The sequence below is a fragment of the Delphinapterus leucas genome, chromosome 16 (assembly GCF_059928025.1).
Source record: "Delphinapterus leucas isolate spDelLeu-1000000601 "Yukka" chromosome 16, BTC_Dleu_Yukka2, whole genome shotgun sequence".
Classification (NCBI taxonomy): domain Eukaryota; kingdom Metazoa; phylum Chordata; class Mammalia; order Artiodactyla; family Monodontidae; genus Delphinapterus; species Delphinapterus leucas.
Window position 1 is genome coordinate 8596358 of NC_143144.1, and position 24491 is coordinate 8620848.

At 46.6% G+C, this 24491-nt stretch overlaps 2 protein-coding genes across 3 annotated transcripts in view; one reads left to right on the forward strand and one right to left on the reverse strand.

The window, feature by feature from the left end:
• Positions 1-624: 624 nt before the first annotated feature.
• On the reverse strand, positions 625-6218 carry IRF2BP2 (interferon regulatory factor 2 binding protein 2). Of its 2 annotated transcripts, none has more exons than XM_022553129.3 (2): positions 4916-6218; positions 625-4249 (listed from the first exon to the last, which is right to left on the reverse strand). In XM_022553129.3, the coding sequence occupies exons 1-2, from the start codon at positions 5925-5927 to the stop codon at positions 3534-3536; spliced, it is 1728 nt and encodes a 575-aa protein (XP_022408837.2). In that variant the 5' UTR covers positions 5928-6218; the 3' UTR covers positions 625-3533. The 2 variants fall into 2 exon arrangements, with proteins under 2 accessions (XP_022408837.2, XP_022408836.2); XM_022553128.2 differs by having other exon boundaries at positions 4868-6218.
• Positions 5907-24491, forward strand: part of LOC149747214 (uncharacterized) — a 33453-nt gene continuing 14868 nt past the window's right edge. Inside the window, 2 exon segments of the mRNA XM_089897432.1 lie at positions 5907-6650; positions 6652-24284. Of these exon segments, the coding sequence (XP_089753558.1) occupies positions 5926-6650; positions 6652-6880 (954 nt within the window). The 5' untranslated portion in view covers positions 5907-5925 and the 3' untranslated portion in view covers positions 6881-24284.

Sequence of the window (24491 nt, forward strand, 5' to 3'; positions counted from 1 at the left end):
AAGAGCTGCAAACATCCAGGAAATTTCTTCCTATGTGATAGCAGACAGGAGTTTGAAAAAGGATCTCAGTGCATTCCACCTTTTATCTGCGTTTATAAATTTAAGGTTTCAGGGCTTCAATGAAGCTCACACATGGCTTTGGCTCTGACTTTTATTCCAAAGCTTTCCAAAAGGTAGGCTTTTTTTTTTTTTTCCTCTTTTGTCTTCAGTGCATTTCCTCTGGCCCAACATGGCTGTTTTATTCCACGGCTTTCCAAAGGGCAGCTCCGTGTCTTGACAGTCTTTTCAATGTCGTCACTATCTTCCCCTTCCAATCTACTATTGCAGAATGGCTGGCTGGACTGCAAGTTGAAAAGTAAACAAGTGCTTTCTGGCTGTACTTTGTTCAGCTCTTCTCGTTATCTGCTTCCCCTATCCAGTTGCCCTTTCCCCAGTCCCTAGCACTTTTTTTTCCCTTCCATCAGTTGCCTTTTTGTTCCATGTCTTTTTATCTCCTGCTATTCTCCTGCCGTTCCAGTCAAACCTCAACCCCAAACCCACACATCCTTTGGTCTCATTGCCACTAGTGATTAAAACAGCCACTCTAAGCTTACTTTCAACAATTAAAAAAGGCCTCAGAAAATGTTCAGTGCTCCCAATTTTATTTTTATTTAATGCTAAAAGTTAAAGGAAAAAAAAGGTACTGTAAATCTGACAAATGACAGAATGCAGGTGATATTTCCATAGCGTGATTTTAAAATAGAATAATGTTGATATCTGAGATTACACTCACTTCAGTTGACATGAGTTTCATCATATATAGAAAAAGTATCACCTTCAACTTAAAAAAAAAAAGTAAAGGTTAAAAGGTGGCACACTTTTAAAATACTTGGTGGCCAAGGAAAGGTATCTAGTAAAAGTTGTAAACCATGTGTACGTTCTCATAACTTTTAATGTGAGGCCACATGAAAGACAGTACATCTGTTAAATTCTATAAATTGTTAAAGCAAAAAAGTGAAAGCTTCAACACCCCATCCCCTAATATTCTGAGTATTAAAAGCACAGCTGAAATATTAGGATTTGAAATCTGATACTGCCCATGTACAGTAAGTAGCTTTCTGACATCTTATCCAGCTGTGGAGAATCTCTGCACTGTCATCAGGTACAACAAAGGATCAAACCCATGTCCCAGTGTTAACTTTTTAACTTAAGAGAATGCCAGAGATATAACCCATATCGACACTTCCCAGCTGCAAGCCTTCTAACGAAGGCCACCCAAGGGCCAGTCGGACTCTCATTTTTTAATAGGAGTAAACAACACACAGCCCTTTAAAGCTGTTTAAATTTCTCCCTCTTAAAACAGCAGCACAGAGATACCATAGGTTGTCTTTTCCACAGCTGGATAGGCTTATTCAAAACAGCAGGATGGTTCTTTACTAATCTTTTTGGAAAGCTTATCTGTATTAAGAATGCAAAACATACAGATAGCTACCACAAATTAGGTCAAATGACTGATCAACTTGTAACATCTATGAGGTCAAATTCCAGTTTATAATAAAGTGCCTAGATACGCATTTATACAACAGACCATAATAAGTTGAATTCTTTACAAATGTCTTTATGGGCATGTAAAATTGACTGTGTTTCTGCATGTGTGCATTTACATAAGAGAAACCAGTCTGCTCTGAGTCACAGATACTCCAATTAAAAAAAAAAGTGTAACAACAAACTGGTTAATCATGCAAGTCTGTTTGCAATATAACAATGACGGGTAACATGAATTTGCACAGCATTAATAGGTGCGCTCATTAAAAACACCATGAAAAAAATACTGTATTTGGTGCAGTATCTGATTTTCAAGTGTTAATAACTCGACCATTAAAAAATATTTGAGCAATTTAAAAATGAAACACAAAAACATAACTGAAGAAGGATCCAAAGTGGGTAACAATCTATATTTTCAAATTAAAATAAAAGCTCGCTTGGGAACGATACACAGAAGTTGTAGTAGACCTCGAAGCCAATGATTCAGCCTAATTAGAGGGCCAAGTTACAAACACCTGAACATGAAAGGATTTAGAGTAGTGTTCCTGTCAATGTTAAATCATAACAGCACAGAAGAAAAACCAGTATCACTGTGAGACAACTATTTCTAATAACTGATGATTTATTGGTTTAAAAAATCTCACTTTACTGATGCAAAACAGTAATCAAAAGAAATTAGTTTACAAAAGGTTTCTAAAAATAGTTTGAGAAGTGGGGCCTGTCTATTATGGAAAACCCTTTCTTTAATTTTCGCCAGTTTATCATTTTTGTCCAGAAGAACAGTATTATTCACTTGGTATTTCAAACACATGTAAGAAGGAAATTACAGGTTTCCTCCACCCCCATTTGGGCTGTCACCGATATGCCCACGAGCAGTCCTGGCAGCACCCTGCACTGTTACTGTCCTTGTACCATACTGTATTTAGCACTCACTACAAACAGGGTGTAGGTGATCATATCAACAGCAATGGGGCTACAGGTAAATGATAAAACAACAAAACACAAAACAAAACGAAACCAATCCCACAATCTCCAAGTTCACCTGGACTGTAACGTCTCTTTCGACTCTCTTCAAAGGAAAACGACCACAGCCAACGACAGACAGGAGTGCTCCAGGGTGTTTCGAAAGATCAAGTGGCGCTGCAGAGCCAGGCTCCACGCAAAGATGGCAGTACCATCTTGTCCTCACCACCATCCGTTATCACTGCCTTGAGTCACTGGATTGTGTATTATGCAACCGACTAGCATGCAGCATTGTAATCTTACAACTGATCACATGGGCAGTCAACAGTGGTCAACTTTGCCTTAAAACAAACAAACAAAAATCCCCCCCACCCCCAGTCCTGAAAATCTCTCAGCAGCAACTCTCAGGCAGTCATCAACAGCCCAACAACTAAACTTTAAGAACAAAATCCAAACGCGAGAAAGATTCAAAATCGGTTTCCTGTTACTCTCAAAGGACAACGTTTGGGGGGAAACTTGGTGACATTTCCCCATGGCATATGCCCACTTCACAACAGTGCCCCTTTCGCTCATTTCCGTTCCTTCTCCACCACTTGGCCTCCAGCCTGAGAAAGGGGCCAGCAATAAGGAATAACAGACAGTAAGGCAATCTTACGACGTCAGAAAATGTATTTGGCTTTTTTTTTTCTTTTTAAAATAAGTGCATACAAATACAGCTAGAAGCGTTTCTGATTTGCCAAGTGCTCTAAAAAAGCAGCGCAAGTCACAGCCTACATTGAACGGTAACTGTCACCAGGATAATAAAGCACAGATATATGCTAATAACGTTAACAAAAGAAAAAAAATGCTTTTATAAGTACATACCTTTTGTCGTCAAAAAGAAAAAAAAATAGAAACACAATGTATTCAAAAAAATCAAAATTATACAGCCATGTTTATGAAGTCTACATTTCCCTTGTCTTGGATATATATATATGTGAAGATATATACACAATTCAAGCAGTTTTAGTTAAAGGTAATCATTGGGTTTTTCTGAAACCGGAAAGTCACGAGTCTCTCTCTTTTTTCACTTTCACATCTCCAGCAAGGATGGTTGCAATTTCCCCTTGCATGAAGGCCCAGGGGACATTGGAGCCCACAAGGGGGCATTTTTCCCCACTGGGACAATAGACCTCTCCACTGGCTCCCTGCTGTTTGATGCTTTGTCTGGAGCAAGGGAAGCAGAACTTGTGCGAAGGGACGGACGGGCACTGCACAAAGTGGGTGTCCTCCAGCCGCTCGTGGCAGAGGGTGCAGCACAGCGGGGCGCTGGCCGCCAGCGAGGAGTCCGGGAGGCTGGCGGGGTGCACTGGCTCCAGTCCTCCTGTGCTGCCTGCCCCCTGGCCCCCCACCTCTCGGGGGCCCAGCCTTCTCTGGTTCATAGAGGACGGAGAGGGTGGGCTGCAGCTGTTCCTCCTGGTGGTGGAGTGCACCTGGTTGGCATCTTTTGAGGCATGACTGCCCCCCGCATTGTCTGCTACCAAGATTAGGGCTGCCATGGGGGACTGGCCGTTCTGGGCCGCTTCAGGCGGTGTGGTCCGGTTGGAATGAGGTGAGGCAGTGGGGGGAGGTGGAGACACAAAAGAGGATGTAGGAGTAATGGGGATCTTGAGCCCTTCTGTGGACGTTGACAGCCACGGCTGTGCCTCTCCATTGATCTTAGGGGGCCCGACTTCACCTTCTGGTTCTGGAGAAGGCTTCCTTTTCCTTGCTGTTCTTGCAACTGGAAGAACAAAGACATAAGAGGGAAAAAAACGGACATAAATGGACGTACACTGAAAAGGATCTTTTTTTTTCTAACACATAACAAAACTCCCCGAAGAATTTCTCTTCTCTAAAAGCTAGTACACAAAAACTCATAGGAGTTTCAAGAGCACGTGCAACTTAAACCACTTAGACTGACGGGGCTCTGAAGCAGCCTAGCAGTTTAAAAAAAAAAAAAAAGCCACAGAAAATGGCCCCGACAGCACTGTTTTCCCACAGGCCTGCCTGTCCCCAGGCTGCACTGTGCACCTGACGGTTAACGTCGTCCCCCCCCCCCGCCCGCGCCACGCACACACAGGTTAAAAGGTGACTGGTGCCCTCCTGCTCGCATCCAGGAATGTGCTGGGAAAGGAAAGCCCTGTGTCGCTGCCTATCAGCCCGTCTGACTCATCTCTGTTATGCTGCTTCAGCACAGGAACACGTTGCCACTAAGCACTGGTTCCGCCTCGGGCAGATCAGGAAGTTGGGTGTTTGTTGTTTCTGGGCCGGGGGAGAACGGCGAATGGGAAGAGTACCCCTCCTTGGCTCTCCGTCCCCGGCTCGCCCCTAGACCCCCTCACTCCACAGCCGCCCCTACCTGCTTTAGACCCGTTGGCCCCGTTGGCCTCGAAACCCAACAACCTGCCTGCAGTCAGGGCCGGCTCCTTCTTAAACTTGCTCTCGAAGGGCCCCGAGTGGCCGTGCTGGTGCAGCGCCAGCAGCGTGTCTCGCACGGTCTTGGGCCGGTTGACCCAGTCCTGCTCGCCGGGCCCGCGGCCTTTGCCCGCGCCCTCGGTGCCCAGCTCGGCCGCCCCGGCCCCCGAGGACAGGCTGTCGGCCGGGCCGCGGTGCGAGCCCGCCGGCGGCTGCTTCTCCTTAGCCGCCGCCTCGCGCTGCTCGTGCTCCGCGGCCGCGCCGCTCGACACGGACGCCGGCCGCTTGTGGGCGCCTAGTTCGGCGGGCTGCGCCGAGCCCAGGCCGGTGGCCGCGGGCCCGGACACGGCGGCCAGCGAGGCGGCGGCGCGGCCGCCCAGGCCGAGCGCGGCGGGCAGCGGCGTGGCCGAGCCGTTCATGAGCGGCACCAGGGTGGGCGGCACGGCGTGGCCGCGCCGCGGGTTCGGGCTCTGGCGGTTCAGCTCGGGCGGCTCCTCCAGCTTGGAGAAGCCGTTGGGCACCAGGATGCCGTTCACGGGCGGCGGCTGCGGCGTCGGCGGCTGGGCCAGGCTCGCGGCCGGGCGGCTGCCGCCGAAGTCGGAGCCCAGGCGCGGAGGCCGCTCGGCCGCAGCGGCCGCCAGGGGGTAGCGCTCCAGGGCCTGCGGGGCGCGCGGGGCGGCCTCGGGGCCGCCGTGGCCGAGCGGCGGCGGTTGCTGCTGCTGCTGCAGGAGGAGGTCCTTGGCCGAGAGCGGCGGCGGCTTGGCGGCGGCCGGGGCCGCGGCGCCGGGCGGGGAGCGGCCCTCCGGGAAGCAGCCGTGCGCCCGCTTGAGCTGCCGCGCCGTCTCGATGACGAACTCGACGCGGTCGGCGCCCTCGTAGTTGACGCAGCCACGGCACACGGGCTCAGTGAAGTCCCAGATCATGGCCCAGGGCATGCGGGGCAGGTCACACAGGTAGCACGACTGCCGCCGGGACGCGGCCGCCACCGCCACCGCCGCGGCCATGTCCGAGGAGCCCGCGGCGCCGGAGGAGGCGGAGGAGGAGGAGGGGGGGGCGCCGCCGCTCCCCGCCGGCACCACGCGCGCCCTCCTCCCCCCCCAACCCCGCGTCTCTCCCACCAGCGGCGGCGGCGGCGGCGGCGGCGGCGGCGGCAAAGCCCGCGAAGGCTCGGCGCCCGCGCAGCGCCCCCGGTGCACGAGGGGCGGCGGGCGCGGGGCGAGGGGCTGCAGCCGCGGCAGCACGTCCCCCCGGCCTGCGCGGGCGCGGGCGGACGGCGGGGCGGCGCGGCGCGTTGGGCGCTGCGGCTCGGCCGGGGCCGCGGCGGGCCTCCAGACCGGGGCGAACACGGGCCGCGCGGGCGCGGGGGAGCGCAGCAGGTCGCGGCGGCGGCCGGCTCGAAGTGCGGGGCGGGGGGCGGGGAGGCCGGGGGGGCGGGGGGCGGGGGGCGGCCGCCGGGGCAGGCTCAGCCCGAGCGGCGGGGCATGCCGCGCCGGAGCGGCGGCGGCGGCCGGGCGGCGCGGAGCTCGGGCGCGGCGCGGGCCACGGGTCGCTCCGCTGCTCTCTCACAGCTCCTGGCGTCGCCGCTCTCCAGCGCCCGCGTCAGCGCCCAACCCGCCTCAGCTCCGCCGCCGCCGTCGCTGCTGCTGCTGCCGCCGCGGCCGCTCCACTTCTACAGACTTGATTCTTCGACAGCCTCGCAAGGCGCCTGCGCGGGCCCCCTCCCCTCGCGCGCGCGCCCGCCCTCCCCCGCGCCCTCCCCCTCCCCCCGCCGGAGATCGAGCGCTGCCTGGAGAGCCGGCTCTGCGGCGCCCGCCTGCCCGCCAGGCAGCGCCGCGGTCCGTGTCCCCGACGTGAACGCGTGGCTGGCACGGCTTGCCTTCCTCCACCCGCTCGGCTACCTCGACTTCTCGGGCCGAGTTCCCCCCCCTTCAGTTCCGTTTGGGACAAACCGTGCTAAAACTCATGTTTTGAAAAACAGGCCACTTTGTAACTTGGTTTTGTCCCTAATCTCTCGCGCATAGGGGCTTTTAAATCAAGCGTGGTTCACATTTTTTACGGAGCTTTATTTATTTGAACTCTTCGATAAGGGCTTTTACACTCGCATGTGTCTTGGGAAGGACACAGGCGCCGCCGGTTCCCTGAAGTTTTCCTAAGAGGAGGGTGTGTGCTCGCAAGCTTAGGACCGCGTCCGCCCGCCGTTTCCCGGAGCCTTTCCGGGAGGGAGCGGGAGCGGGAGCGCCGCGCGATTGGGCCCTCGCAAACACCGAGTCTTCCCCTCGGCCTTCGACCCGCCCTGCCGCGCGAGGGTCCCTGCTGCCCGGCTCAGGTCCGCTCGGCGGGCGCGTGACGTGGGCGCGGGGCCGCGGCCGCGTGCGCCGCCGTCTCCGAGTGCGCACGCTCCGCGCGGACGTGACTCGGCGCCGCTGGCACTGGCGGCCCAATTGAACGAATGCACATTCCAGGGATCCAGGGTCAGCGGCCCGCGCGGCAGCGTCACCGCGCAGGCTCCGCCCCCCTGCCCGCGACACTGGGGCTCCAGGCCCCGCCCCCGGGGCCAACCTCGGACTTGAGGCGGCGCGGGGCGCGGGCACGAGCCGCGGGGCGGTCCGCGCCCACCGTGGGGCTGAGCCGCTGGCTGGCCGTTCGCGGGCTTCCTCGGCCCGGCGGTGGGGCAGGGGCGGCCTGGCGCCCACCGCGCAGCCCACGTTGGGCTTGGGTGGGTGCAGAGCCGCCTGGCGCGAAGTCGAGGTGTGGCCGCGGAGCCGGCCAGGCCCGCCGCGCTCTGCCACCGTTGGCAGCCGTACACTGTGCCCAAGTGAAGTGAGCACTTGAGTTTCACACTTTTATCGGGAGGAGGAGCTGGCGTGTGTTATGGTAAATCACTTTTGGCTGGTCGTTAGTCTTACTAATAGACGCGAGCTTAGTCACTCTCAGTTGGGACTTTTACACTTCAGCTCTGGAAGGGCGGCCTCCGGAGCTTCCTTTGTTGGAAAACAGGCCCACATCTCTCCCTGAGACTGGAAAGAGCTGGTTAAGTGTGGGAAGAACAGGGTACTAATTATATTATCTTTCCTACAACTGGATTGGTAGGTGGCGAGAGAGGAAAAAAATCCTGCTGACGTTTCTCTCTAGTTGCTGCTATTGAAAATGCCAGGGTGCTTCAAAGGATTAACCTCAAGGAAGAGGAAGAACAGCCCTAGAGAAACAGCGGAGGGAGCTGCTTAAAGCACATGGAAAAACCTGTTCGAAAGTGGCACAGAAAACGTAATGCCACACCGAAATGTTTTTGCAGGCGAAGCCTGAATGACTTCTCATGGGGATTTCCAGAGAAGGTGCGCCTGCCCTAAAGGTCTCCCCATCTGTTCCCGGATATTGCCCTGCAATTACAATCCTGCCCCACCCTCTCCTAGCTGGGAGAATGGGACCCCGGTCCCCAGCAGCTGGTGCCAGTGGATTTGGTCACACCTGGTCCCTGCTGTTGCGCATCTCTCTCAGGACCTGTCACTCTCCTTGGAGGCCCTGAGCCGCTCATTCTAGCATGTGACTTCACCTACTAGGTCACTGCCTAAAGGGGATGAAGCCCAGTCTCTGTGCTGCAAGAGATGCGCCGTCTCAACACCCCCAAGAAATGGCCCCCCTAGGCAGGGGTGGAAATATTAAAAGAAAACAACTCGGGGTTACAGCTACGGCCTAGTTTTACTCATCTGCCTGCGAGCAGGCACCGTAATACCCTCGTGGGAAAGCCTAAGGCTCCCTCCCAAATAGAAACAACGAGATCCAAATTCTGCCTCGAGAGGTACTAAGTAAGGATTTTTGTAGAACACAGCTTTTCTTCTCCAAGTGAAGAGCATTTCCTTTTTATTTTACACTACCAGTTCAATGTCGAAACTCAGTTGTTGTAACTTCCCTAACGAAATGCCCGCTAGAAAATGGAAAGGCTGTTTTAGTTCTGGTTTCTTTTGCCATAAAAGGATCCGGGGTCAAGGGGGTTAAGGCTGGCCCTGGATCCAGAGCAGCAATTCCTTATATTGTATCAGAAGTCTTTCATGCTGCCTGGCCTTTCATGTAGCTCTGAAGCAGCTTTATCGATGTATGCTAAGTAAACAGAGCTTTGTTTTCGTCTTCCACCCACTGCCCTCCCTCCCTCCCGGCACAGACTGGAGTTGGATCCCTTCCAAAGCGGCTGCTGCAGCAGTTAGAGCCGCCTGCTGCACACACAGGAGCAGGGTTTCTAGGGTGAGGCAATGCGTCTGCAATTCGCAGAGACAAGGCAGGAATTGTAATTGTAGTTCATCATGTGATGACTTATGAAAGAGGAAGTTGGTATGTTTTAGTCACGTAGACTCTGCCCTCTTGCTTAAAAGGCTCCGGGTCCGCTCAAAAGGGAATTATGATCCTCTTTGCCACTCCGAGTCAAGGTTACCGGGTTGGCTGCAGTGTGCTCCTGCACGTTCACGCGTGGACAGGCAGGCAGATGCCCCGTGAAGTGTTTGGTGGGGCAGTGGATTGAAGTTGGCTTTTAACCAGACCACTGCAGAAATGCAATTTGTCTTAAGAAATATTCTGTGGGGAACACTCCTGCTGAGACTGGAAGAAGCAACAGTCTTTTCCAGCTCGAATTTCTTAAGACTGAAAAAAAAAAAAGAAAAGAGAAAATCTCAGTGTAGAAGCAAAAGGAAAGCCATTCAGTATGATATTCTCAAAAGCTGGCATAAGGGAAGTGATTGGAAGTAAACCAAAGGGAGCAGTTCTAAGCAGTAGCTCGGTGGGTGGAACAAATCTGACCCCCTCACTGAGGTTTACATGGGTTTCCCCTGTGTGAGCATTAAACATCTAAAATCTGAATCTGGTCCCCCGAGCTTACTCCAGTTGACATGCTCTTGTTAACACACCACAGCCCCATACTGGCACTCGACAGGGCAGCGTAAAAAAATGGTTCTTGGGCTTCCCTGGTGGCGCAGTGGCTGAGAGTCCGCCTGCCGATGCAGGGGACACAGGTTCGTGCCCCGATCCGGGAAGATCCCACATGCCGCGGAGCGGCTGGGCCCGTGAGCCACGGCCGCTGAGCCTGAGCGTCCGGAGCCTGTGCGCCGCAACAGGAGAGGCCACAGCAGTAAGAGGCCCGCGTACCGCAAAAAAAAAGAAATGGTTCTTAGCAGAGGACCTTGATGGAACTCTGCCCCTAGGACACGCAGCTCTGGGAGGGCTGCGACCCCGTGCCCCCAGCAGTGTGTGGGTGCTATCCAGGACGCGGTATTTCTAGGGACTACTGAGTTCCTACGCGTCACCCTATACCCACATGCGGAATCACAGCCTTCATTCTTCAGAGTGCAGTTTCTATTAATAGCATGATGTTGCAAGCATACTAAAGCTTCTTAAACTCTGACCCTGGCATATTTGGAGGAGAAAAAAAATGCAGCCACATGTCATCCGAATTTCTGTGGCTACCATCCTAGGCTCCTTGCACTTGGCCAGAAGTAAGGCTTCTGGAAGAGTAAGTAAGACTGGAGGAGCATGTGTGATATTCAGGGCTTTCCACTTTGAAAAAGTTATAAATACATATTTGAACATATTTGTTTATATGAATACATCCACACATACTATGGAGAGTCGTGACATACAGGAACCTTCTGGAACAGATATGAGTGCCTTCCTTCTAAGCAATAGCATTTTACGAGACAATCCTACTGGTTTTCAAATTGCAAATATGCTATTTTAGAAATACTTTCCCTCTGTTTGACCTCTCCCTGTAGCCTACCCACCCTGTGTGCAGAAAGCATTCAGATATTAAAAAGACTTTTGCATGTGGAGGAGATAAACTCTCTGTGGAGGGTATAAGAGTCAGGCCAAATAAAATCACAGGAGCTCTTAATCATCCACATATTATACACGGAAGCTGTTCGTCCCCAGCCTATGTGTGAACATCGGTACAGGTCCCCATTTAGAGTAAAACTTGGGGCCTTGAGGTAGCTTAGCTACTTACTGTGTCAGAATTTAAAGAGCTAAGTGAAAAATACAGACAAAGGAGAGATGGAGGTCACACACTCGCTCAGTCTGCAAGGAAATCTGGAGGAGAACTGGAAGGAATTCAACAGCCCTTCGATGCCAGAACCCTCCTATTGACTTTTTGGAAAGAGCATGATGAAATGCACTTTTCTGGAATAATATCTGGATACGGGTTTAACTTATATTTCAGACACTCACTGAACTCCTTTAAACGTTATCAGTAGGAAGACCCTGACAAAATAACAAACTAACCTCTCCGATAATGTTTGAAAAAAATAAAATGGTAAATTTTCTCTCATTAGCTTGCTTACTTAAAAAGGTAACTTTCCTACTACACATTCAGTAGTAAGGGAACTGAAAAAAATAGATGTTACAGTTCTACAAGGTCAAGCATGATGTGATAGCTTTGCGTTTATTATTGTTTTCGTATGGACATTCAGAAAAGTTGTTTCGAGCATAAATTTTGTTGTCATCCTTTTTCAGAAGCTAAAAACCTAAGACAGTGAAAGATTAAGTGATTTGCCTATTGTAACATGAAAGGTGAGTACCAGAACTGAAATCCAAGTATGAGTATTTTTTTCTAACAATATAGTCTCGAACATTCTGTTTACATTTTGCATTTTAAAAAAACATGTGATCACAGTTTAGAGGTCTAGAAGAAGCATGTTAACATTTGTGAGTGTTAACAAAAAGAGTGTTAAGATTTGCCTATCTATATCTGTATTTATAGGAAACAAGAACATTCTAGTATAGTTCATAGGACAGGTGATCCAAAGAAAAAAGAGTGATATGGTAGAGTTGAGAGAGGCCACCACGCCATGCCTCGTATGGGACTTCTTAAATGGCAAACCATTTTGTACTGATGAAACTTAGAATTTATGAGCCATAGATTAAAAATTGATCTTAGGTGTCTGGATAAAAAATTCAGTTCTGGGATTTAGTTGAGTGAGGGAATGGTTTGGTCACTCACCAAATTGGAATACTGTGCCTCCAATTCTTTATGCCCTATTTCCTTGCAAACAAAGAGAAAAGTCTCATGAAATCATTTAATTCCTACTGTAGGCCTCCAGTTCTGGCTCCTTTGCACTCAGGCAGGTAAATACACCGTGGCTACAAGGCGCTGAAAAGACAAAACCATGGAGTCAGATACTTCATAGAATTTCATCGCTGTGAAGGGGCTGTAGGAAGCACAATGATTATAATTTATTCACATAAGCTTTCACTGTTATTGTTTGTATTTCTTATGAGATAGAAGTTAGCCATTATGAACTAGATTGACTTTCTCTTGACAAGATGCAAATATATTTTGCGAAAGAATGCCAATCAGCAGGAAAATTTGGCCTTTACCAATGGGGTTTCAATAATCTGTGCTGGTGACTGACTTGCTGTGATCTAATGTGCTTTAGCAAACACACACAAAGTAATGTTATTTAAAATAGTTATGTGTATAGGTGACAGTCCAATGATATCTAAAGATCCAAACAGCAACAATAACCTTTTCTCCAAACTTTGTTTTTTGGTCAGTTTTATGTACAAAGGAGATACAGAGAACTCCCTGCAGGAGGAAAAAAGGAAGGAAAGTTTAAAAGACTAATTGTGGGCTGTAATTTATTAATTGGAGTGAATGTCTGTATGCATTGGCACATCCGTTCCTGGGCCCACATGGTACTACATCTTTGCCAAGGGGAGTGCAAAACCGTGGAGAGAATTAAGATTCACACTCAGAATTGAAGTTCATACCGGGAAGAAGGAAACCAAATACATGGGAGCAGATAGCCTAGGTTTGAGCCCTAGAAAAAGACCACTGGTGGACAGAAATAGAAAAATAGATTTCCTAAAGTGACTGCCTAAATATAGTGTGTTTACTAAAAAGCTCGTCACAGACAGCTAAAATGCAAATACAAATGAACTTTGATGGGCTTGTTAGCAAGCCTCCTCCGCTCTTCAAGCAAATTCCTGAGCGATAAAGTTGGTTCTGAAACATGCCTGGGAATTAACAAATGTGATCTTCCTAGGAGTTTTTATCTCTTAGCATTTAAGAAGTAGCTAGATTGTGAACATTTTTCAGACCGCTTTTATTCTTTCTATCTATCTTATCTATCTACCTATATTTGCATTAGCAGAGCAATTCATCTTTTTTTTTTTTAAGATTTCCTTTTTTTTTGATGTGGACCATTTTTAAAGTCTTTATTGAATCTGTTACAGTATTGCTTCTGTTTTGTGTTTTGGGTTTTTGGCCGCCAGGCATGTGGGATCTTATGTCCCCGACCAGGGATTGAACCCACACCCCCCTGCATTGGAAGGCAAAGTCGTAACCACTGGACTGCCAGGGAAGTCCCCCAATTCATCGTTCTTAACTATGACTAAGAAGACATCATTGTCTGTTTACTTTATTAAATTGGTAAACTGAGGTACCAGCACAGTAAGGAACTTGCTTTGAGACAAAGAAATGTACAGTAGAACAACAGCTAGAATTCAGGTTTCCCAAACTGCAGTTCTTTCTTTAGCCCACTGGTGGGCTACCTCCTATTTCTATTTCCTTCACAGGTTCTGTTTTACATACATGTACATATCTGCACAGGAGATGGCTGTGGGACCATAGGTTCTCTTCAAGCAGCTGGCATGTGACCTGAGGCGGATCAGTGGGACACTCTGGGCCCATGTCTTTCTTGAGCAGAAGAGGGGATGTTGAACTTGATGCCATTTCTGCTCTGACCCTTCACATGGCGGGTGGGGGTAACGGAAACAAGGAGAACATGGCAAACCCAAGCCCAGCGTTCTTCTGACACATACGGGACCACAAAACAATGCAGAAAAACGACTGCAAGTGCCTGCCCATTATTTAGGGGCATTGTGCTGTCAAATAAAGTTGTGAGGTTAAATGGCTACCAGATCATCACATCATCTGAGAACATGATGGCTGCTTGGTTTGGGCTCAGATCCCAGGCTAGGAGTGTCTAGAGCACAGTCTATACTTAGTTTAAGTTCGCCAGTGCAAAAGCGTCTGTATCAGCATTAACATGCCCAACTAAAGTGTCTCAAGGCTTATGGAAAACATTTCTTTCCACAAGAGACTGCCTTATTTTATACACACACACACACACACATATACACACATACATACATACATATATATGATGGGCAAAGACTGAATATACTATCCACAGGCCTTTCAGATTACTCAAGAGGGCCACAGCTGAAGAAAAAAGAAGAAGAAGAAAAAAAAGCAGTTCAAGACACTGACAGGCATTTGGCTGAATAGGTCAGCAGGATGTGGAAACTTGTTTTGAGGTTTTTTGTGTTCTCACCCAGGATTCCACTGATTAATAGCTGTGTGGCTTCTTTGCTGGCTATATACTGAATTTATGAAGGATACCGTGAGAGTAAGTTCTAGGAATTCTGATGTTTTGAAATTTGTTGGGACTTTGTTAACTATAGTGAAATGTTACATCCGTGACTTTCTATATGACTTTCGTTTATTTGGGTATGATTATGAAAACTTAATGACGTTTCTTCAGTTCTATGTATTTCAAAAATGGGGGTGGTGGGAAGCATGTATGTGTAGATGTTCTTTCATTTCAACTGTTCTTCAAACACGAAAAAAAACAGGTTCTTTACTTTTCATGTAAAGATGACTCAATTTATTTTAAAATGAGTGTTCCAGAATCAGACTTCCAGATTCCATGAATTCAAAGTGTGGAAAAGAATAAGCAGCTCCTTTTAGCTGTAACAGGAGACATTCTTTTAAAAGCCTGGAATGCTGAAGCCCTCTTACACTGAAAACATGTCAGGACATGCCTTTTTGGGATACTGTCAAGTGGTCTAGGCTCAGAATTCTACATTCTGTACTTTTGAAGTTGTTTTCTGTTGGCAGATGACTTCTTGATTATTTTCACGTGGTGAGTGTTCAGGCCAACCTCTCCTCTTCCAAGTAATTAAAAAAAAACCAAAAACCATACTCTGTGAAGTATCCATACTTTAGCAAAAGTTGTGGGTTGTGTGAGTGCTGGGCTTATAATGATCAATCCTCTGAGCCTTGTCACAGTTCGTAACAAAAGTCAGTTCAAAAATCAGACACACTACCTAGAATGCTTTATTCTGCAAAGCTCACTCCTGATTCTTAAAAGTGTCGCCATGTTAAGGAATGAAAAATTACAGTGACTGTGAAGAAGTTTTCACCTTTAAGGAGCTCTAATTTCCCTAGTAAAATTAAACAGTGATTTCCATCCCCCTCAGTTCCTTTCAAGGCTGGGAATGGATTACGGGGCAAATAAATAAATGAGCCAAGTCAATGGGGGGTTTCCTTCTCCTGCCTCAAAAAGGTGTGGCTTCCCCCCTCCGCAGGCAGGAGATACAAGTTAGATGCAGGCCAGTTCTCCCGTTCCCTAGAGCCTCTATTTTTAGGCAGTTCTGATTCATGGATTGGAGAATTGCACTAAATTAGATACTGTATAGCATGGGCCTGGGTAAATTAAACGCTCTGCCCCTCCCCACCCCCCTGACCACCAAGAGTTCATTTCTCAGGCGCTACTATGTATGAGTCCCAAACAAAGGGAGCCCACTGAAAACCCCGTCCATATTGCCTTATCATAGATGGCATGGTAGTAGATGTTTTCCTATTTCTTGAACACCAGCAGGATTCTCAACATGCCCCAGAACAGAGAGGCATGATCTTGGGTGATGGTTAAAAAAAAAAGGGACTTCCCTGGTGGCGCAGTGGTTAAGAATCTGCCTGCCAATGCAGGGGACACGGATTCAAGTCCTGGTCCGGGAAGATCCCACGTGCCACGGAGCAACTAAGCCCGTGCGCCACAACGGAGAGTAACCCCCGCTCGCCGTAGCTAGAGAAAGCCTGCGCGCAGCAACGAAGACCCAACACAGCCAAAAAAAAGTTAAAAAAAAAAAAGTCATCTCATTCCACTTCGTGAGAATTCTTTTTTAATTGTGTGTTTTATTGGGACATTTCCCAGAGATATTCAGTGAGAAACTAGCCTGAAAAAAGACAAACAGGACAGGTATAACAGTCAGATTTCTTTTAAAATACTTCATTTTGCAGACCAAGAAAACAACCTGTAAATCTTTTTTACGCTTTTATTATGGTATATAAATTATGACATTTTAGGGGAAGCCAATAGAGCTAGCATAGGCAAGAAAGTCAGTTTCTTTTTTTAAGCTTTCCATGGGTAGGATGATTTAAATAATTCTGTGGTAGAACTTCAACACCTCCGATTGAGCACTTTTGTTTACGAAGTAAGAACAGTAATCCTCATGTTAAGAGGTAGTGTTGCTGCCCTAGACAGCAGATGGTGTTATTAAACACACAGGCAAAGCCTAAGGTCATCAGGAACTAACAATTAACCAGAAATACGATCTGTCACAGTCGTTTAATGGGTAACCTACCAGATATATGCCACCTCTATTATCGTGAGGGTTGGGAGGTATATTGTTAAGCTTCAGAGCAGTTACACAATTGGTTTAGAAATATTGTAATTATATTCTTGTTTAAGCATTTCGTGAAACCAACAAACCAGAAAGAAAGTGAAAATCAGTGTGATTTCCTCATAATATTGCTTTCTCTTGCCTGCTTTTGAAAAATACTGATTCAGATTGCACAGTTTCATAGCGATCCCTGAATATAATTGGTCTCCCCAGACTAATACTGTCAGAATTTTGGATTTTCTGCTGCTGGGTTGTTCTAAGACCTCTCTGCATTATCCAAGGCATCATTTTTGCCCCTGCAGATTTTGTAGTGTGAAAAGATTTCAAAGTACACAAGTACCAACAGAGGGATGGCTGGAAAAAACGGTAGTGCAGAGAAGGGGGCAATGAGTTAGGGGTGAGGGGTTGTGGGAAGTGTAGTTGAAGACTTACTAGCAAGCAACGAGGACACTATTAAACTATGGAAGTGGGCTCAGTTTCTACTGTAAATCAAATATAAATATGTCAATAAAGTAAGAGCTTTGTACATACAGCCCAATTCCTCGTGAGGGTTTTCCAAGGAGAGTTTGCCACAGAGAATGTGTGACCGGTTTCCTTTCCGGTTAGGGCTTTTGAGGATGAGGAGCTGAATTCTAAATTCACTGAAAGGAAAAATAACCAACAGCGCAGCAACCAAGTCTGAATCACAAAGAACAAACTACTTGGTTAGAATTAGGAAAAGTGAACCTTGGCCCATCAGCCAGAACTCCAAAGGGTATCAGAGAGTTGTAACTCCAATCATTGTGTCAACCAATCTGAGAAACAGCATCTGGAAAAGCGAAAACATCCCCAGTGCCCCAGGTGAATAGAAGATGAACAATGGAAAACAAGGTCCGGAGGTCACTGGCTAATCAGAGTAAATAAGTGGGTGGATTCTAGTCTTCCAGCAAAAACTGCTTTAATTTCCCTGCTGTTGGGTTTGGTGAAGAGCTCTGAATCACAGAAAGTGCATGCTAATAAGAATGTTTTTCTTATCCAGTTTCACATATTTAAATATGTTTATTTACATTTCTCCAAATTTAAACTGAGTAAGGGAAAGTGCAGCATCTGAGGGCACAGACGCCCAATATGAGACCTTCATCTACAAGCTCAGGTAGCTTGATGTTTCCTTGTGGCCAGGACTCCTGCTGACACTTCCAGCTGTCCTCAGAAAAGCCACTGAGCTACCCTTGGGTTGAATGAATGAGAACTTTCTGGAGAGTGGAAGACTGGTAGAGAGGTCCAGCTGGAAAAACATATGGCAGCAGAGGCGGAAAGAGTGCTTCAGGACCGGGAGCTTTACAAAAAATGTCTGGAGGCTCAAGGCAGCCATTACAACCTAAGATCTTACCAAGCATGAAGGATGTTCTTACTTCTAGGACTGTCTCCAATGTACCTGGACCGCCCCTTGGGATGGTGCATGCAGGACGGCACCATCTCCCAGCCCAACTCTGAGGCCAGGATTCCACGCCAGTTCCCGACCTTCCACCCGCCCCCCCCCACCCACCCACCCACCCAGTGGAGCCCAGGAGATGTGCAGCTCATGGTGCCTTCCTGAAAGAAAACAAAGTTTGCAAATCACTGTAGACTGTTTTATAATAGGTAGGTCAGAAGGGAAAACGACTGTGGTAAATTCACATCTTAACCACACATGAGCTCAGCGCATTTTTGAGCTGCAGTGACATAGAGTAACCTCAGGAGCAAACCCAGGCAGTCTGAGTTTCAGACCAGGACCCCATGAGGAGCTAAGGTAAAGGGCACAGGTAAAGGCACAGCCTTGACGTTTTACAGCAGTCCCTCCCTGCCCAATGCCATTTCCAAAACAAGGGAAAGGAATACTTGATTCTCCATGTTAATTCTCCACAATAATCATCTCTTATTGCTAATAACCATTCATGTCTGTTACTGAGCTTTAAAAACATTCTATATGGAATGCTGTATCCCTTACAGAGACAAATTAAGAGGTGATCATTCAGAATTATTTAAAAAAGAAAAACACTTTATAAAGTCTGTAATTTACAGGATTGTAAAAAAAAAAAAAATAGTAAGTTCCTCTAGAATACTTACATAGTATTAGGTCTTAAAAAATGCAACCGGGTTTTCCCTGGTGGCGCAGTGGTTGAGAGTCCGCCTGCCGATGCAGGGGACACGGGTTCGTGCCTCGGTCCGGGAAGATCCCACATGCCGCAGAGCGGCTGGGCCCGTGAGCCATGGCCGCTGAGCCTGCGCGTTCGGAGCCTGTGCTCCGCGACGGGAGAGGCCACAACGGTGAGAGGCCCGCGTATAGCAAAAAATAAATAAATAAATAAATAAATAAATAAAATTAAATGTAACCGACACATACTTTTTAAAGATGCCCACGGATGGTATTGGAAAGGTAGACATGTGTACCTCTTGTAATCCTCAACTGTGGCATCCGTAACGTAGCCAAAGCTGACATCACGGTTTTTCTTCGACAGATAATAAGTGTCTCCTTTCAACTTCTCTGATGGATGTTTCACCACCATTTTCCTTATGCCGTGGCAATTGTAGAAGCAGCAATGACTGTAGTCACAAAAATCAGGGCCTAATTTTATTACCCGGTCTTTATGACAATTACCGTTCCAGTTTCCTCTTTGTTCATGTACACACATTTCCAAAGCACGTAGTTTCATTACCGGACACAGAAAGGCCAATAGGTCAGTTACACACACTCCAAGCTGATAAAGCAATGTCATTAACTTAGAATAAAAAAGAAGGAAATTACAACCCTTTATGCTTAGGTTGTGTTTTTCCTCTTAGGAACTCAAAGCAAAAACCAAGATGCCCAATGTGTGTGTTTGTGTGTGTGTATATATATATGTATAGAAAATATATATGCATACATTATTAGTATATTACTATATTATTATATATTATTAGTATATATTATTGGTATATTATTAAGATATATACTTTAAAAATAATGTTAGGTAGTATGTTATTGGTTCAGAATGAGCTTTCCATCCATCTCGAAAAAGCGGGGGAGACTACCTGGGCCTAATGGGGAAAAGCTTTGAAACTCTAGCATTTTCTAAATATCCAGAGAGAGAAAACAAAGTCATTTCTTCTCAAGACAAGCTTTCCTCTTCGCAGGGCATCGGGAATGCCGAGATAGGTATGCATTGGAGACTAGCTAAATGTTTGTTCTTTTTAACGGGTGCAGAGTCCCAGCTTCCCCATGGCTGCCTGGCTCTGTTTCACACAGTGCTAAGATCTCCAAATCCCTGTCTCCAGCCACTCTGAGATTTAAGTCATGGGAGAATAACTCATGCTCCGCGGTGGGTGCCAGTTCTCTCTCTGCTGCCATATTACTATGTGAACACAGGCAAATTGCTTTTCTGTACTTTGCTTGCTTCCGTAAATTGATATAATGGCAACAGCAACAAAACCAAGTGACAAATGAATGTGAGATTTACTGATATGTCCAGAGACCACTTGGTATGGGTAAATATCACCCAGCGGTTAGGAGTGTGGGGCCTGGAGGCAGAGAGCCAGGGCTCTTATTCCGGTTCTACCACTTTTAACAGCTGTGTGATCCTAGGCAAGTTAGTTAAACTCCCTGTGCCTCAGTTTCCTTGCCTGTGAAATGGGTATAAGAACAGTACTTTCTGCAGAGGTTGACAGGAGGATTAAATGACATGAAAATACCTTGAACAGTGTAAGGCACACAGCACAGCCCCATCAACACTGGCTTTTGTCATGCCAGGTATTTCCAGACTAGGCTGAGGCAGGCGCCTGTTCTAAAACCAACCAGTTCTCTACCTCCTTCCTCCTCCTTCTACCTCCTGTGACTTCAGGATCTTACTTGAGGAACAACGGCTGCTACTCAGCATCCCTCCACACCCACCACTCCAGGAAGCAGTTATCACCCAAGCTGCCAATGACCTCATTTTGACCATCTCTAAGAAACTCTTATCTCTAATCTGTTCTGAGTCATCTACCACTAACTCTCCTTGAATTTTCTTCTCACTTTTGGCTCTTAAAGTCATATCCTGGACCTGCTGAACTTAAAGAAGTTAAGAACTTAAGAAGTCCCCATGCATGTGTGTTTTATCTGTTCTCTGCTCACTCCCCACCAACCACTTTCCTCCAGGCTGGAGGTTTCAGTACTCAGCACACAGTAGATGCTCAATAAACGTTGTAGCACTGCCTTGAACTGCCACGTTCAAGTACTTCCTCATCTCTGTCCCTTTGTGTCGGAGCCCTTGCTGCTCTTCCTGGAATCTCTGCTACCGTGAAGTAGCAGACTTGGTATCCATCCTTTTCTTCATTTGAGACTTGAAATTGTTCATAGTTAAACTGAACACTTTTCAAGTTTCCAATTTTTTTTTTTTGATGGGGGACATTTTTAAGGCCTAAATTTTACTTTATTCCGAAAACAGTCTTAAGAATTAAGCCCCCAAACATCAAAACCACACACAACTCTTCTGAAAACAACTGCTCTTGGGATGTACAAGATGCCTTGGGATGTAAAAGGAAATCGTATTCTCTGAGAGGAAGAACCCCAGAATATGCATTTACAAAATAAAGTTTCTGTCTCAAACACGGTAAAGTATGATAACTATTGGTTCAACCTCACCCTGAATCCCTGCAGCCACACAGTTCAGTGCAGGGTGATTTCAATGGAAAAGAGGCTATGTATCTATGAGAATCAAGGTTAATTGAAATAATAGCTTATAACTTAAAAAAACAAAAAGAGGCCAACCTCCCCTTAAAGCCACACACACATTTTCTGAAGTCAACGTGCATGATTTTTTTAAAAATTGCCCATTATTTTGGATTATTCACATCATTAGGCACAATAGGGTTCATGACACTTTTAGGGACCCACGAAAATATTTTAATCTTAATTTCTTTTTTTAATTTAATTTTTTATTTTACATTGGAGTCTAGCTGATTTACTATTTCTTTAAATTAATTAATTAATTTATTTTTGGCTGCGTTGGGTCTTCGTTGCCGCGCACGGGCTTTCTCCAGTTGCGGTGAGCGGGGGCTACTCTTCATTGCGGTGCGCGGGCTTCTCACTGTGGTGGCTTCTCCTGGTGCCGAGCACGGGCTCTAGGTGCACGGTCTTTGGTAGTTGTGGCACACGGGCTCAGTACTTGTGGCTCTCCGGCTCTAGAGCGCAGGCTCAGTAGTTGTGGCGCACAGGCTTCGTTGCTCCACGGCATGTGGGATCTTCCCGGACCAGGGCTCGAACCCGCGTCGCCTGCATTGGCAGGCAGATTCTTAACCAGTGCGCCACCAGGGACGTCCTGGAGTCTAGTTGATTTACAATGTTGTGTTAGTTTCAGGTGTACGGCAAAGTGATTCAGTTATACATATACATATATCCATTCTTTTTCAGATTCTTCTCCTATATAGGTTATTATAGAATATTGGGTAGAGTTCCCTGTGCTATAATCTTAATTTCTTTTAAAATCAGAAGGGAGAAAATAATATAACAATAGTGGATATAGGATAATTAATTCAGTCTAGATTATATTTATCTTTGTACCACTGCAGTTGTAGGATATAATTTTTTTATGGTTTTGTTTTTTTTTGGTAATGGAGGAAGGGGCCCACAAAGGCAAAAATGCCCACAGCATTTCCAGGAACTACGAAAGCCATAATGCACACCCTAGTAATGACAACTGATTTTGTTTAGGTTCATGAATTTATAATAGGTATTCCTGGAATATTTTCATGTATACATTGCCCAAGACTTTGCTTTTCTCGTTTTTTTCCTGTTTCTGCTGATCCCTCAGAGGCCTCATCCATTTCATTGTTTTTGTTCACCATCTACATGTGACTTCAACCTGAACTGCTTCGCTAGGTTTTAAGGCCCCGCTCAGGTGGACTCCTCCATTCTGGCAACGATGCCCACCAAGGGCAACAGTGAAGGACTCTCTCCACCCTCCCACGAACTGTGTTTGCTGTCTTTGTCTTTTGTTCACACACTTCCATTCATTCCATAGTTCAGGGGAATACTGTGTCCCAGGCACAGTCACCTTAGATATCCCCTCACTACCTGTCCCAGCCAAATTCAGCTTTCAAAGCTCAGGCCACGTCCCCATCCACGTAGCCCCAGGTCCATCCATGATCACTGGTCTCTTTCCTCTGCACCCCCAGGGAACTTGTAGACAGTGTCCTAGAATTTAGCTCTTAGTTATATATGTGGCAGGGGATTTCTTGACTATGTTGTGTGTGCTATTTGTCTGAGTTTTGTGAAAGCAATGATCTTCACAGATGACCTACCTTTTCATTTACCCAGCTCCACCTAACATCAAGCACAGGCGGGGCTAGGGGTGCTGACCCACTGATGGTTAATAATAACTGCTATATTTCAAGGGCTTTCCGTACTCTGACCCAGACACTGATTGCGCTAGGCACTTTGTACACACTTATCTCTATGAGATTGATATTATCATCCTTTTTTTATACGTGGGGAAACTGAAACTCAGAGAGATTAAGAGACTTGGTGAAGTTTCCGTAGTTTTTAAGTAGCTAAACTTGAATTTAAGTCTAGGTGTGATGTAATCAAAAATGGTGGCCTCAGCCTCTCTGTTAAATTAATACTACTTTTGGTTGATTTGTAAATATTCAGATCTACTCATTCTCTTCCCAGTGTCAATTATGTTTGTTCTCTCTCTCCCTTCATTTTTTTTTTTTTTTTTTGGCCGCGCCATGTGGCATGTGGGATCTTAGTTCCCTGACCAGAGATAGAACCTGCACCCCCTGCATTGGAAGTGTGGAGTCATAACCACTGGACCGCCAGGGAATTCCCTCTCTCTTCATATTTTTTAATGATCCTTTCAGGTCTCTGCATTTATATCAGAACAACTAAACCCTTCTAGACTCTTCCAGATGTTGGTTATTTGGTGATATATATCTATATATTTATATGTATACATAATAGTTGTAAGCATTGAGCTTACATGTGTGTTCATCCATTTTTTCTCTCTTGCAAAGTAGTATATTCTATAAATTGAACAAAACTCAAGATTAAAAACAAAGAAATTAATAAACGTACAATGGAAACAGAAATTGGGAACACAAAAGTAGTATCTCAGAATGAACACATTATATGTTCACAACCAGGAATTCTTCAGTTGGGTTTGTGGTTAAGTCATTACTAATATGTTTCTCTGTTGTTTTCTATATACTCCAATCTGGTTGAGTTTCTGTAAAGCCTTAACATCAGATTATGGAGCACATCTAGACCATTAAAAAGCCTTCTATAACATTAAGAAGATAAAATAATAAATTAAATTGCTTAATTGCAATATAGTAATTTAATTTTAAGAACATTTTTTGGGCGGAAAACTCCTTGAGATGTTTGTGGCGAGGCATCCCAAAGCAAAATCTGTGGTAGGACTATGTCAGCTTGGGGCTCTAGAGCTTGCCATCTCATTGCTAGAAGATGATCAGTATTTGCTACGAGCCCTTCAATGCAACCAGTCTCCTTGGTCCCTGCAATGACAGTTTCTGCAATGACAGAAACTGCTACCTGCCTCCCAATGTCCATCCTCTTTTCTTTCTTGGTAACAGAACTGTCATTTTTATCTGGGCTCATTGCCCTAGTCACTGGTCACCAACCCATGCCTTCTTGGGCACCACTTTCCAGCCTCCCTGGTAGTTGTTTATACACAGCCATGTTGCTTGTATTGTTAGTGAGTGGAAGTGGTGTGTGTCACTTCCGCTTCTGGCCCTCAGAAATTTCCCTTGCCAGTTCTCCATGCTCTTTCCCCTTCTACAGCTTGATGCAGACAAGTAAGAAGATCTTGGCAGACAGGTGTTGAAAATGACAGCGGCACAAGACAGAAGAAACTTAGGTCCCTCAATCACTGCTTGGGGGAGAACCACCTGCCAATCAAGAACATCATTTTGGACTTTCTGTGAGTGAGAAACTTATATCATGTTTGAGCCATTCATCATTTGGGGGTTCCAGTCATAAACTATAAGTACCTTACTGACACAGACATCAGAAGTAGAAGACCCTATTTCCTAGCTTCACTTGCTGAGTGTAGCCAAGTAACTTAAGTTCTGACCAATGAGATATAAGCAGAAGTGTTTTGTGTGACTTTGCAGGAGGCTGCTTAAAG